This window comes from Balaenoptera physalus, assembly GCF_965194825.1.
Source record: "Balaenoptera physalus genome assembly, chromosome: 3".
Taxonomy (NCBI): Eukaryota; Metazoa; Chordata; class Mammalia; order Artiodactyla; family Balaenopteridae; genus Balaenoptera; species Balaenoptera physalus.
The window spans coordinates 138,896,524-138,911,177 of NC_138890.1; the positions used below are offsets into that span (position 1 = coordinate 138,896,524).

Here is a 14,654-nt window from a genome sequence, read left to right on the forward strand (position 1 = left end):
GAATCAATTCAACATTTTTTCCCCATCCTCCAATTCCTAAATTAAATGTATGACATTCTTTATAATAAATAGAAAATGCAAAGTTTTAGAATATTAAAAAGAAAGAAATATTATTTACAATAGCCTGGATGTGGAAGCTACCTAAGTGCCCATTGACAGATGAATGGATAACGATGTGGTATATGTATAAATACAATGGAATATTACTCAGCCATAAAAAAGAACAAAATATTGCCATTTGCAAGAACATGGATGGACCTCGAGGGCATTATGCTAACTGAAATAAATCAAACAGAGAAAGACAAATGCTGTATGATTTCACTTACATGCATCTAAAAAAAGAAACAAATGAACAAACATAACAAAATATAAACAGAGTCATAGATACAGAGAACAAACAGGTGGTTGCCAGAAGGGAGGTAGGTGGTAGGATGAGAGAAATAGGTGAGAGAGATTAGGAGGTACAAACTTCCAGTTACCAAATAAATGAGTCACAGGGATGAAATGTAGAGTGTGGGGAAGGTAGTCAATAATAATGCAGTATCTTTGTGTGGTGACAGATGGTAACTAGACTTACCATGGTGATCATTTTGTAATGTATAGAAATTTCAAATCACTATGTTGTGCACAAGGAACTAACGAAGTGTTGTATGTAGGTCAATTATACTTCAAAAACAAACAAATTCATAGTAAAAGAAATCAGATTTGCCGTTACCAGAGGTGGAGGGGTGGGGGGAAGGGGAATTGGAGGAAGGTGGTCAAAACGTACAAACTTCCAATTATAAGGTAAATAACTACTAGGAATATAATGTATAACATAATTAATATAATTAACACTGGTGTATGTGAAAATTAAGAGAGTAAATAGTAAGAGTTCTCATCACAAGGAAAAAATATTTTTCTCTTGTTATTTTATTTTCCATTAATATGAGATGATGGGGCTTCGCTGGTGGCGCAGCGGTTGTGAGTCTGCCTGCCAATGCAGGGGACACGGGTTCAAGCCCTGGTTTGGGAGGATCCCACATGCCGCAGAGCAATTGGGCCCATGAGCCACAATTACTGAGCCTGCGCGTCTGGAGCCTGTGCTCCGCAACAGGAGAGGCCGCCATGGTGAGAGGCCCACGCACCGCGATGAAGAGTGGCCCCCGCTTGCTGCAACTAGAGAAAGCCCTCGCACAGAAACGAAGACCCAACACAACCAAAAAAAAAAAGATGTTTAAAAAAAAAAAATGAGATGATGCATATTCACTAACTTATTGTAGTAATCATTTCATGATGCATGTAAGACAAATCATTGTGCTGTACACCTTAAAGTTATACAGTGCTGTATGTCACTTATATCTCAATAAAACTGGACGGGGGAAAAGGAAAGAAATATCACTTCAAAGAATTAAATTTCTAAATTTAGGTAACAATTAGTAAATAATCATTTACTGATACAGAGTCACAAATATGATTTAAAAATTCATTTTAGTTAGTTTTAGGCACTTGGAATGATTTAGCAATAGATGAAAATATCCTTTAATTGGAAAATCCATCTCGCCTGCTTAATACACATTTACACATGAGGTGCACTAAAAAAAAAACAGATACCTAAGCTGGTGATATACTAATTAAACCACAAAGCTGTGTAAAACAGATATAAAAAGGAGAATTCCATTTCTTCCTAGGTAATTTTCTCTGGAAGAAATAGCACGACTCTGCTTACTTGCTACCCAGCTCTTGAAAGATTGGTTTTGTTGCAAAGACTTTTGACTTCAATAACCTCCTAGAGTCAACAGCACTGAAATATACACTCTGCAATTGCTTTGGAAGAGCTCTCATCTTTCAAATCTGATACAGTGTCATCTGTCTGATTTATCTTATCTCCCAAGTTACATTGCATTAGGTAGCTGATGAGGCCTAACACGATGCAGCCTGTGGTGCCCGGCACAGCAGACAGACGCATTTGTTAGTGCCAGTGCTCCTATGTTCACGCATCTCAGAGGACAGTTTCATCTACTGCTTAACTAGTGGGGAAGGATGGCCCCATTCTGAGCATCCTTTATGATCAGAATAGGCCCACATGGTAGCTTTGCAGACGAAAAGCATGACCAATCACACAAAGATTTCTGATTGACATTCCCCAAAGAGAATTTTCGAAACAAACAAATTGATATATTTCCTTTGTCAGCCTTAAAAGGACAGTTTGATTCTATTTCAGAAACATCAGGAAAAACTACCTATGGTAGGAAACTCATTGGAAAAAGTTCTTCATCCAGCCTCAAGCGATATATACTGCTGCATATATTTGGATATACTTAAAGCAGACTGTTCAATTTCTACCACTTTTTCTTCTACTTTAGCATTTAACCTATTCTTAATCTATTTTTTCATGTGTATGTGCATGTATGTTTCTTCCTCAACTTCCCCCGCTGACACTGGGTTGTTTCTTTTGTTTACTTTAGGGGAGCATGGTATGGTCTGAAATAATAACATGAACCGTTTTATCGCATATTTACTATAGTGTCAAACACTGTATTGGTGTCTGAGGATAGTGAAACTATACACAAACAAGAACCTGGGGAACATAAACCTTGGAAATCATAAAGGGCCATAGGAATTAATATGTGTACTCTACCAGACACCCAAAGTTCACTGAGGGAGTAAACAGAGACACAGAAGGTACTTTGTTTTTGAGAATACTACTGCCAAATAACCATACACTTTTTTATGACTAAAATCCATCAATCTCAAAGCTGAATATCAGGATAAGGCTCATTTAGTATATACGAGTAATGACTGGTTTTTATTTTTTTATTTGAACCCTGGATAATTAATTATACTTACTTTGTGATCATCCTAAAATATATGTATGTATGTATGTGTGTTCACACACATATTCAGGGAATATAAGCAGAAACCACCATTTTGGTACCAAATTGTTGCCTTAAGCAATATAAATGAAAATGAAATAAAATACTCTGCTAAACTAGATTGGAAGATAATTTTTTTGGAAGATAATTTTTTGAAATTTGAATATTCTATCACCACACTTTGTAGCCAATCCTAGGTATTCATGTGCCACCCTGACTTTGTCTCAAATGATTTTTTACCAATTTCACCCAGACCTCGTGGTCTTTATCTTGGGTAACAAATGCGCAACAACAGTTCAATGTTTTCTCCTGAATTACTATTTCATGCCCCTCCCACATCTGTTTATACTCAAACCTCTAAATCTCCAAATTACATGGACTTACCAGCTGACCCATTATTTTAAATAATAAACCTACGTTCCTAATGTAAAGCTATGGATTAATTACTTTATAGACACTCCTTTTCTTTTCCGCATTTTTTTTTCACTGAAAAGTGGCCTTTCTTCCCATACTCAAATTTGTAAGGCTGATTTCTAGGAATATCCTGTTACTGCAACTGTTTGAAGAAGGAAATCAGGTATGATAGAAAACTTGCTTTTGGGGGGGAGAAAAGAAAGTTTGCTATCATACTGAAAAATTTGAAGTAGAACTACGCATTACATTCTTATAAAAATAATTTTATCTTCCTTTTATTTTTTGGTAAGGAAAGTGCTTTATTATGAATTTCTTTGATTATTCGTGGAATAACCTTTTTAGACATGTTCATTAGCATTTGGAATTTCCTCTTATAACGGTTCTTTTTTTTAATATATTTATTGGAGTATAACTGCTTTACAATGGTGTGTTAGTTTCTGCCTTATAACAAAGTGAATCAGCTATACATATACATATATCCCCATATCTCCTCCCTCTTGCATCTCCCTCCCACCCTCCCTATCCCACCCCTCTAGGTGGTCACAAAGCACAGAGCTGATCTCCCTGTGCTATGCAGTTGCTTCCCACTAGCTATCTATTTTACATTTGGTAGTATATATATGTCCATGCCACTCTCTCACTTCATCCCAGCTTACTCTTCCCCCTCCCCGTGTCCTCAGGGCCATTCTCTATGACTGCGTCTTTATTCCTGTCCTGCCCTAGGCATTAGGTCCCATTTGTTTACTTTCATTTTTATTTCCATTTCTCTAGGAGGTGCGTCAAAAAGGATCTTGCTGTGATTCATGTCATAGAGTGTTCTGCCTATGTTTCTTCCTTTCTTTTTAAAATAGCAACTATGGAGGTAGTAATATTGTGAATAATTTATGTACTATACTAACACCATACTAAGTAAATGCCAGTGAATTTTTAAAGTAACAATGTTATATCTATCAATCATTTTTTATTAGAACATTCTATAGAGTATTCAAGATATCAATGAGTTTAATTTTGAGATAACAATTTGTCAACTAGTTTTTGTAGAGCACTGATCCTCTCCCAGATCCTCTCCCACGTTTATCCACATTTTATTTGAAAGGAGTTCAAAATGTCAACACAAGATGGCGTACTAAAAGAAGGTTCTCAAATTGTAAGTAATCAAGATTAGATGTCTCACAGAAAGGACATCCTATTCAAGGAAAGAAACTGATTCATTTTTCCTTAATAACATATGCAGTTATACTGTAATTAGCATTCTCCCGCCTTGAGCCAACTGCCAGCCAATACCGTGCTCCCAACAAATTCTGCTATAACTATATCATTTGCACAGAAAACTCCAGCATCAATTCAAAATAAAATGTAGTCATTGAATAGCTATCGCTGGATAAGTGAAATTGTGTATTTTATTAAACATACTTTAATACAAAGTATGTATGCCTAAATATCACCCAAAATGTACATTATTTACTAATTCGAGTTTACAATAAATCTATTAGTTTCAATTTATAAAATATTATCTATTCTTAATGTTATACTATTATATTGCCTTCAAACAATTAGTCCCTATAACGTAAACTGCAAAACCATGGCAAGTCCCTCCTGCCATGACACGTAACATACATAATATATCTGCAATATAATATTCATTATGCACCACTTAAAAACATGGGGAACTTTATATGTCCCTAAGTTAAGATTCATTTTAGAAATTTTTAAGCTAAGATGAATACATTTTTAATTTTATTTGAATCAAAGCAATTTAAATGTGAGCAGTAAAAACATGTTTCCAAAAAATGACTTTAAGCCCTAAAGAATATTTTAGAACCTAACTGCACTTTAGAAACTTTGTGTTTTCAATGAATTTAAATTACTTCCTACTGAAAATAGAAATGACATAACTCAAGAGAATCTAGCTATGTATTTATATATAGCACAGTGTAGGTGAGTGGTTTTCAAACCTTTTTTTGCCATGGTCTTTTTTTTCAAACAAAATATTTCATGTAAGCCCAATATATAAAACAGATAAAAGTGGATACTGTTCCAGTTGGAGCATATGTGCACAGTTCAGTTCTCCTAGCTATAAAACAGGGATAAAATCAGATCTAGTTCACCAGGTTGATAAAAGGACTAAGTGAGAAAGAGAACCAAGTGAGATATGTTTTATAAAATCTCCTTGAGGTATAGAGAGCTGTTTAAATATTAACAGTATTAGGTAACCTGGATAAGCTGTCTCTTCTACTTGTTTCAACCCAATGTATATACAAAAATTAGTGTTTAATAAGAATTTTCATAGAGGCATATCATGAAGTGGTCTTTTTTTTTCATACCCGTGGTTTATCAAAACTCTTAATTTGTTGCTACACTATTTCTTGCTAAAAGAGAAATGAACAATGTAAATACAACTTCATAATTTAAAAACAAGTGTTGAAAACATATGAGAATAATTAAGAGTATCTAGTGGAAACACAAAACCTACATGACTTTAATTCTCTGTGTTTCCAGTTTTATAGTCAGTACTTTGGGTGCTTTTCATGGTTTGGAAGAGAGACACATTTGGGGTAGGGAAAGACTTACTGTCCATTAAGAAAGACAGGAATCCCACAGAGGTCAAGACAGATCCACAATAAGATAGGATCAGGCCTGGTTAGGCCCCAATATACATGGTGATCCCTATTGTCCTATAAAACTAAAGTTGTTTGAACATTAAAACCAATTTCTGCTCAATTTGGATGTAAAAATAATTATATTTTTGAACTGAAAGTTTTTTGGCATAATTATTTAGTTTAGCCTGTATTTCAGAACTTGAAATGTTAACTTCTATGAAATGCATTGAGGGGGAGCAGGGAGAAAATAGGCTATGCTTTTTCATCCATTTTTTAACATCAGACCTAAATACAAGAAGACCTACCTGTTTTCCTCAAGGTAAAATGGGACATATCCAGGTTGACCCACACACTCAGTTTCCCAAAAAATGGTCATGGGAGTGCCTTATACTATGACCAAATTATAGCTGGGTATTGTTAATTTTCACTCTGAAAATAAGAACCTTAGTTACAAACATTTGTCTATGGTCCACAGCAAGGTTTCTCTGACCTTGCTTTAGTAGGAAAGAGCATTATTCTCAAGAGGTGACAGTAGAATCTCAGGCCTGATAATCCAGAGCAAGTAATGTGGGACATTTTCACACAGCAGGAGAAGAAAATGAAATCATAATTCCCACATCACATATTGATGCGAGAAACAGGAAAGTCTGTTAACCAGGGACACAGAGAATGAGCCTCCAGTATCACTGACAAAGTTCCAACTTTGTAGGGATACTAAGCCACACAACCACATGAGTGGTTTTATCCAACAGGATTCAGCAGCTCATGTACAGGGTTCAAAGAAGAAGACAAACACCTGCATTGATCCAAGAATTGGGTGTTTAAGGTGACTCTAACAAAAAGACAAGGGCACTAGGAATTTATAGGCTGATGAAAGCAGTGGTGATTTTGGCAGTAAATCCTTGTTTTCTTGTTTTGCGAACACACTTGAAGACCAAAATCAACATTTTAAAGCATCTCCAAAACAGTCTAGTGCATTAACACTCTAGCTGATTCCAAAACAGAGAACCAGTGGTTTGGTTTTCTGATCACAATGCAGACTGTACTGCCGAACTGAAATTCTGGGACTCTGAACAACCCTCCTGATAATGTGAGTTTTATGCAGATCCACAGTATTACGTGTCAGGACTCACACCTGAGAGTGATATTTATAACCTTTATAAACAAAGACAAAATCAGAGCATTGTGGTATTTCTAAATAAGTAGTTTAGTTCTTCATGTTGCGAAAGTGTGACATGCTTACCTAGACCTCTGAGTAAAGTGGCAGAACAGGAAAGCAGTGAGTAAAATTTTAGGACTTTTGGGAAATAGGGGTAAAAGGGGACTTATGTCATTTAAAAAACAATCAGGCTTGAAGAAAAGAGACAAAACATAAGAAACAATTTGAATTTTGACAGAGAAAGATCTAACAAACGTAATAAACATTAGGCAGAGAAATCTATAGAAATAGAGTTTTATCTAACCTATTTAATCATCCTATGGGGCTATGACTTATCCTCTTTATAGCTCGAGGATTTATTGCAGTTTTTAATGTGTTATGTGGGCTGAATATTATATCTGTAATAATTGTTATACCTTATTGAAATTATATACTATGTACATTATTGAAATTATAGTAAAACATATTGTGATGTAAATATAAGAGAGAGAGAGAAAAAATGAATATATACCTGATTTAGGTGAAATATCTGTTTAACAGAACCAGGAGGTAGTTTTGTTTACTTTTCTTCCTTTGAATATGAGATGTTTCTCTATTTTCATTTCCTGATCTGATTTCATAGGTCACTTATCTTACTATTTAAGAAACCAAAGTAAGTTTTCTGATTTCCTTAGATATCAGTCTGAACTGAAGCAACATAAAACCACCTGATAACTAGATATATTTATTTAGAAAACGTTTTTTCTCTTGTTTACAAAAGCATTTCCATTTCTAGAAAGAGACAGCAAACTTCACTGGTGCAGAAAGATAAAGTAAAACAGAACTTGAAGCAAGGTAAAGAGAATACTAACATCAACTATGATATTTCTATCACCTATTATAGGAATGAACTGCCAGTAATTAAACCGTAAAGAGCAAACTCCCAACAACATGTGTGGTAAATTTCCAGGACATAAAAGTAGTCAATTCAAGCACATGAGTCAAGAGTAGCATCATGATTAAGAACCGTGGCCTTGGTGCCATTCTGCCAGGGTTTGAATCCTGTCCCTATTACCTACTAGCAGTGTGACATAAAAAAAATTACTGTTTTCCTCATCTATAGAGCAGGGACAGTATTAATACCTGTCTAATAGGGTTATTATGAGGATTAAATAAGATAATCCATATAAGGCACTTCAAAAACATGATTACATAAAAAGCACTCAAAAAGCTTATGCCATTAATAACATTACTATTATCTACGGCAAGGAAAATGTCATTGCCATGGATCAAGAAATAAATCAAGATCCACAGATGCACAATGACAAAGTAACAATAGGCCTCCTTAATGGGATAAATTGACATGGTTAAAGGATCCTCTCTCCTCTCATCATAACTATACCTTTCCCTGTATTGACTAAAAAATAACAATCTTGCACAAATATTTAGTAAATTCTGATTTAGTTAAGTTGGGTTTCAGAATAATAATATATCTCTTTGAGAGGAATAACTGACTGTCAAAAAACAGCATATGGGTGGCAAGAAAAATCTCTTTTATCTGTTTCCCATAAACAAATAAAATGAAACAAATATATCATAAAGCCTGACAGTGGTTATGGCCATAAATGGATATTACATACGTTTTTTAAAGTATAAGTCTTGAAATACAAAAAAGTTCTAATAAAATTACCTGTTTCTAGGCTTTGCAATTCATCTTTTCAAACATATATTTCTAAGGACAGGACAAATCTCTCTTAAAAAGTGCAACAGATTCTAGTATGGTGCGTTATACTCATAAAGCCTTCAATAAATGTTTGTGATGCAGTTTTGAAGTCAGACAAAATCAGGTTCAAAGTTCAGCTTCCACTCATACAGCTGGGTGATGCTAAATAAATTACCTAACTTCTTTGAATCTTAACCCCCTTATTTGCACCATGGGCACAAAAATACCTAAACCACAGAGTTTTGTGAAAATCAAACAAGGAAGCAGTATGCAAAATGTCTACACAGGGTGCCTGGCACACAGTGCTCAAGTCATCTGCAAACAGATTGCTTCAGTTTTTCCTGTCCAATACGGATACATTCTATTATTCTTCTCTTCTTAATTGCCTGGCTAGAACCTCCGGTACAATGTTGATTAGAAGTGGCAACAGCATCAAAAAGAATAAACTACTTAAAGATAAATTTATCCAAGGATGTGCAAGACTTGAACACTGAAACTAAAAAACAGTGTAAAAAGAAATTTTAAAAGATCTAGATAAATGGAAGGATACTCTGCATTCGTGGATTGGAAGGATTAATATTAAGATGGCAATACTTCCCAAACTGACCTACAGACCCAAAGCAAACCCTATCAAAATTCCACCTGCCTTTTTGGCAGATAAGCTGACCCTAGAATTCATATGGAAATGCAAGGGATCCAAACAGTGAAAGCAATATTATAAAAAAAAAAGTTGGAGGACTCACACTTCTTGATTTCAAACTCACTACAAAGCTACAGTTAATCAAGACAGTATAGTACAGGTATAAGGACTGACATACGAATCAGTGGAGTCAAATTAAGAGTTGACCAGTAAATCAAAACATCTATGGTCAAATCATTTTCAACAAGAGAGAGACAAGATCATTTAACTGGGGAAGAAGAGTCTTTTCAACAAATGGTGCTTAGACAACTAGATATCTACATGCAAGAGAATGAATTTGGACAACAACCTCACACCATAAGCAAAAATTAACTCAAAAAGGATCAATGTCTTAAATGTAAGATATAAACTATAAACTCTTAGAAGGAAACATAGGTGCAAATCTTTGTGACCTTGGGTTAGGCAATGGTTCAACTGAAATTTGAATTCCATTAGAATTAAAAATTTGTGTGTCACAGGACACTATCAAGAAAAAGAAAATAGGAGAAAATATTTGCAAATCATATCTCTAACAATGATCTAGTATTCAGAATATATAAAGAACTCTTACAACTCACTAAAGACAAATAACCCAAATAAAAAATGGGCAAAGGATTTACACAGACATTTCTCCAAAGAAGATATACAAATAGCCAATAAGCACATGAAGAGATGCTCAAATCAATAGTCATTAGGGAAGGGCAAATCAAAATCACAATGAGATACCACTTCATGAATGCTAGGATGGCTATAACTGGGGAAAAAAAGAGGCAAATAACAAGCGCTGGTGAAGATGTGGACAAACTGGAACCATCATACACTGCTGGTAGGAATATACAGTGGTACAGCCACTGTCAAAAATAGTTCGGTAGTTCCTGAAACAGTTAAGTAGCGTTAACATATGTCCCAGCGATTCCATTAACTGAAGAATGGATGAACAAAAGTCACATATCCATATAATGTAGTCTTATTCCACCATAAAAAGGAATAAAGTTCTGAGACATGTTACACAGATGAACCTCGAAAACATTTTACTAAGTGAAAGAAGCCAGAAACAAATGGCCACATAATGTATAACTTATAGTTAATGTCCCTTTATATGAAATGTCTAAAACAGGCGAATTCATAGAGACAGAAAATATATTAGTGGTTGCCAGGAGATGAGGTGAGGGGAAAATTGGGAGTGATTACTAACATGCATAGGGTTTCTTTTTTGGGGTAATAGAAATGTTCTAGAATTAGGAGTAACAGTTGCACAACACTGTGAATGTAATAAAAACCACTGAATTGTACACATTCAAATAGTGAATTGTATATTTATACAAATTTTATCTCAATAAAAAAATGGCAAAAAAAACTTTTGAATTGGATAATTCTCCCCAAAAATACCACTTATACTTTGATTCTTATTTCCGTACTCCCTTAATAATGTCACAAATGTGTCAGTGAGCTGGCATTTTTTTGAAATCTTTACTCTAATTCTCCAGATTCTACTATATACCTCTTCTAACTGGAACAAGGACTAACTTCTACTCTCTGTATTAACTATCTTTAAATTGTGCTGTTTTGAAAAAATAGTGTTTACAAGTTTACATATATATATATACATATTGATATGGATGGATATAGAGATAGATGAATAGACACTGAAGTGATAAATAAGCACAGGTGAGAAATAAGAAACATTTTGCTAATATGAAACAGCTTGATCTTTCACAGACTCCTTCAGAAATAGTGACTCATTTGTCAAAATTATATGACTTTGTGTATTTCGTAATTGGCTCAATAGAGAGTATTTACTGTAAATGCAGTTATTTACTTATTTATTTTTATATCTTAACCCTCTTCATTTATATTCTAAACTGACATGCCACCAATGAGAACTTACCCTAAGCATGGGGCCATTTTGAAACACATGTGGCTCGTCACAAACCACACAGTATTCATTCAACACAGGGATCCGCTGTTCAGCAAACTCAATTGTCTGAATAAGACAATAAAGAGAAAGAATTAAGTCAAGTTCATGCAGGATTTGAAAACCCATTAAAGGCTAAACTGTTTCTACAACGGATGGAGGCTTGGCTCATACCTGCACTAGGAAGCCACGGTCTCGTATTGGAATACATTTGGCACCATTTGGCTATAAAAAGCAAAGTAGAAGAAAATAATTTTTTCATTAGGAAAATATGTAAATTATAGCCTTTTACTTTTGCAACAGTGAATACAGATGTGATCTAAGATCACCTGTAATGTAAATTAAATCACTGATTATGACATCGAGATTTTAGAATTTCTTATAATGCCCTTTCCTCCATTACTATTGCAATCTTTGTTTAAACTAAATGAGCAGCATTCTTAATTTCTGATCTTCTAATAAAAATGAGTGGCATCTTTAAACGATCACAAAAACTCGTTGCCTCTATTACTCATCACTGATTGCTCCCACTTCCTCATTTAGATGATTTCAATCTCATTTTACAATCAGATAGAATTATTTCTCCAAGGACGTACTAGACAGCTGCTGCTGTAAGGGGTACAATACTAAACTACTGTATTAGGCTTAACCATACAGGAGGACATTAAGACATTTTCTTTTACAGAATATCCGAAATTACCTTTCTTAGGTGAAACTAACCATGGGTAACTTTCTACTATGTAACTCTGACATAATTACTTTTCTATATGTCTTTAATACTTAGTTTTGAGAAGAAATGGGCTTTGGGGATATCCACCTAAAATTACCAACATACTCATATACATTTTCTTAACACAAATAAAATTTCATGGTATAATTTACAATGTAATTTTAGAAATAAATCTATATAAGAACACCACAACTTTCTGAAAATGTATCCTCTTATTTTTTTTCAGTTTCATCTATTGCTTGGTATATCTGTATTAATAGTTAAAGAGTTAAATACGTTCCTCCCTAACACACACACACACAAATTTACTAAAAGCAAACAAAACTTTTGGTCAATTATTTTATGTAATTAATATACATAAGATAGGTCTGTTTCTTTATCTGAAACTGGCTATAATGCTGATTACTCTAGAGGTAAACTTTGTGTAAGACTGACTCCCAATAAATACCACCCAAAGTACTTAAGCTTTAATACAGTCACCTCCCAGGCCCATCTCCCCACGCAAAACAGCTTCAGGACAAAGTGACTTCAGTTTCATAAAGTAGACACTGAGAGCAGCTTTAAGTGAGGCTCTGGGATACAGCTGTAACTGTCACTTCTCTCCACAAGTTCACGGGCAAAGTTGTCCTCTTATATACAACAGGAAGGACACCACTCTTAATTATTAGAAATAAATAAATAAATAAAATAAAACATCAACAATTTTTATTCTAAAAAAAAATTATTAGACAAACTCTGAGCTCCACTACTCTTGTGAGAAAACTAGAGATTAGATAAACCTACTTAATAAAACATTAAAAATGCTATGCTTGCTTAAAAGGACAGGCTTTGTGAATCCAATGGACTTCCTTCCACTTTTAGTAGCATTCATTCCCGTGACAGGACTCTGCACTAGACCTCAAATTGACGGCCACATTTATTTCTTCAGAATCAAAACGAACATTCCAGTACCAGTTGCAAATGTCTGGTATGCAAAATAACATCCAAAAGAAAAAATTGTAAATTTTAAAAAACAAAAACAAAATTGTGCTTCTTTCCTTTACCAGATCTTACAAAACAAACAAACTAATGAAACCCTCTACTGCCCCTTAGCTGACATTTAAGAACTCAAGATGAAAATGTGTACGCACAGCAGGCTGGGAAGATGAAGATGATGATGGTGTTAAGATACCAATGAGCCCTGAGGTAAGAGAGAGCCTCCGGCCCTCTGCGTTGGGTTCCTTGAAAAGCTCCGTTTTGGATGACTTGGGGGCGCTGGAGTAAGACTTGCTGAGCAACTTGTGATTCTTGAGTCCATATAATTCTTCCATTCTGAGGTTACTGGAATAAGACCTGCTTAACAGTTTGTGAGGCTTCAGGCTGGCGTTGTGCTCACAGCGCGGGTCTCCAGAACAAGAGCGAGTCAAGAGTTTGTGCGACTTGAGAGCGAGGCAGTCCTCCTGCTTGACAGCTGCAGGGCAGGGACGGTTCAAGAGTTTGTGCGACTTAATGGTCGTCACCGCCTGCTCAGCCCGGGGGTCGCTGGACAGCGAGCGACCGAAGGTCCTGTGTGGCTTCGGGGCGCACACGTCCTCCGTCTTGACTGTGCTGGAACAAGTCCTCCGCAGCAGCTTATGCGTCTTGGAGATCCCGTCTTGCTCCGATTTCAGTTTGGATTTGCTTTTTCCACAACCAGGGGGGGGATAACTTGGCGACCTTCAAAATGCAACAATTAACAGGGCAAATCGTGAGCGCAACAGACCATGCAGAAACACTTGTCGGGCTCAATCAACTCAACTCTGCTGCAAATACCATGTCTTTTTAAGCCAGCTTATCCAGCCAAAATTGAAACCAAATATGTATGGAAAGATCACAGGGACTGAATTCTATGTTTCCTGGAAAGCAAAATAGGTTTGTCCAGTTTGTTTGTTTGTTTTTTCCCCTCCTACCTATCCCAGAGCCCTATAAAGGACTAATTTTGGTAGGGAAAACTCTATGTGATTAGAAACCAAAAAATCTAATTTTAGTAAATTTATCCCATGTAAAGGAAACACAAACTCAAAACACAGAAATGAGTATCTGTGTTTTTTGATGGAATGGATGTAGCTCGGTCTGTTCTTTAAAGTCATAAAGAAAATAAACAGATGCCAACACTGTAGCAAGAATGCTTTGAATTAAATAACCATGGAATATCACAGGTGCAGCGTTTAGTAAGACGATGGGAAGACGTCTGGTTACCCACCTGCGCAAGGTAGAAAATAGATGCAGGGGAGACTTCACTTTCTTCTCTGACAGCTTCTTATTGTGCAGGCAACTGGATTTTTCTTTGCTCTGTTTCCACTGCTGTGTAACAAATGTCTGCATGATTCTGTCAAACCAAAGGTAAGTTTGTTATCACAGTTCCAAGGTAATTTAATATCAGATTTCTGTATGGATTATTTAGAGAGTGCATTTATCAAAGGAAAATAAATGCATGGTAATTAGGCGGAGTTTAATTTTGAACCATACAAGATGTCTTCTTGCGTAGGAAAGCATCCTATAGAAAATTTCTATGATTTTACTGTGTTACAATTAATAATTAATTAATTACTGTGACATAATTAAAAATACAAACGATTAAG

The 14,654-nt window shown here is 35.3% G+C and overlaps 1 protein-coding gene and 1 long non-coding RNA gene across 5 annotated transcripts in view; one reads left to right on the forward strand and one right to left on the reverse strand.

Annotated features, from left to right (window-relative positions):
* The window catches only part of LOC309657937, a 1,158,638-nt gene that overhangs the window by 620,564 nt on the left and 523,420 nt on the right, over positions 1-14,654 (forward strand). The gene's annotated exons all lie outside the window — the stretch shown is intronic.
* PARP8 (poly(ADP-ribose) polymerase family member 8) overlaps positions 1-14,654 on the reverse strand; it is a 188,920-nt gene that overhangs the window by 35,165 nt on the left and 139,101 nt on the right. For all 4 annotated transcript variants that reach the window (XR_014261954.1, XM_082455877.1, XM_082455875.1 and 1 more), the window contains 4 exons: positions 14,276-14,401; positions 13,185-13,749; positions 11,499-11,549; positions 11,298-11,393 (listed from right to left, as the gene is read on the reverse strand). Coding sequence is in view for 3 of the 4 variants with exons in the window: in XM_082455877.1 (XP_082312003.1) it covers positions 11,298-11,393; positions 11,499-11,549; positions 13,185-13,749; positions 14,276-14,401 (838 nt within the window). In the remaining variant the exon portion in view is untranslated. The remainder of the gene's footprint in view (positions 1-11,297; positions 11,394-11,498; positions 11,550-13,184; positions 13,750-14,275; positions 14,402-14,654) is intronic.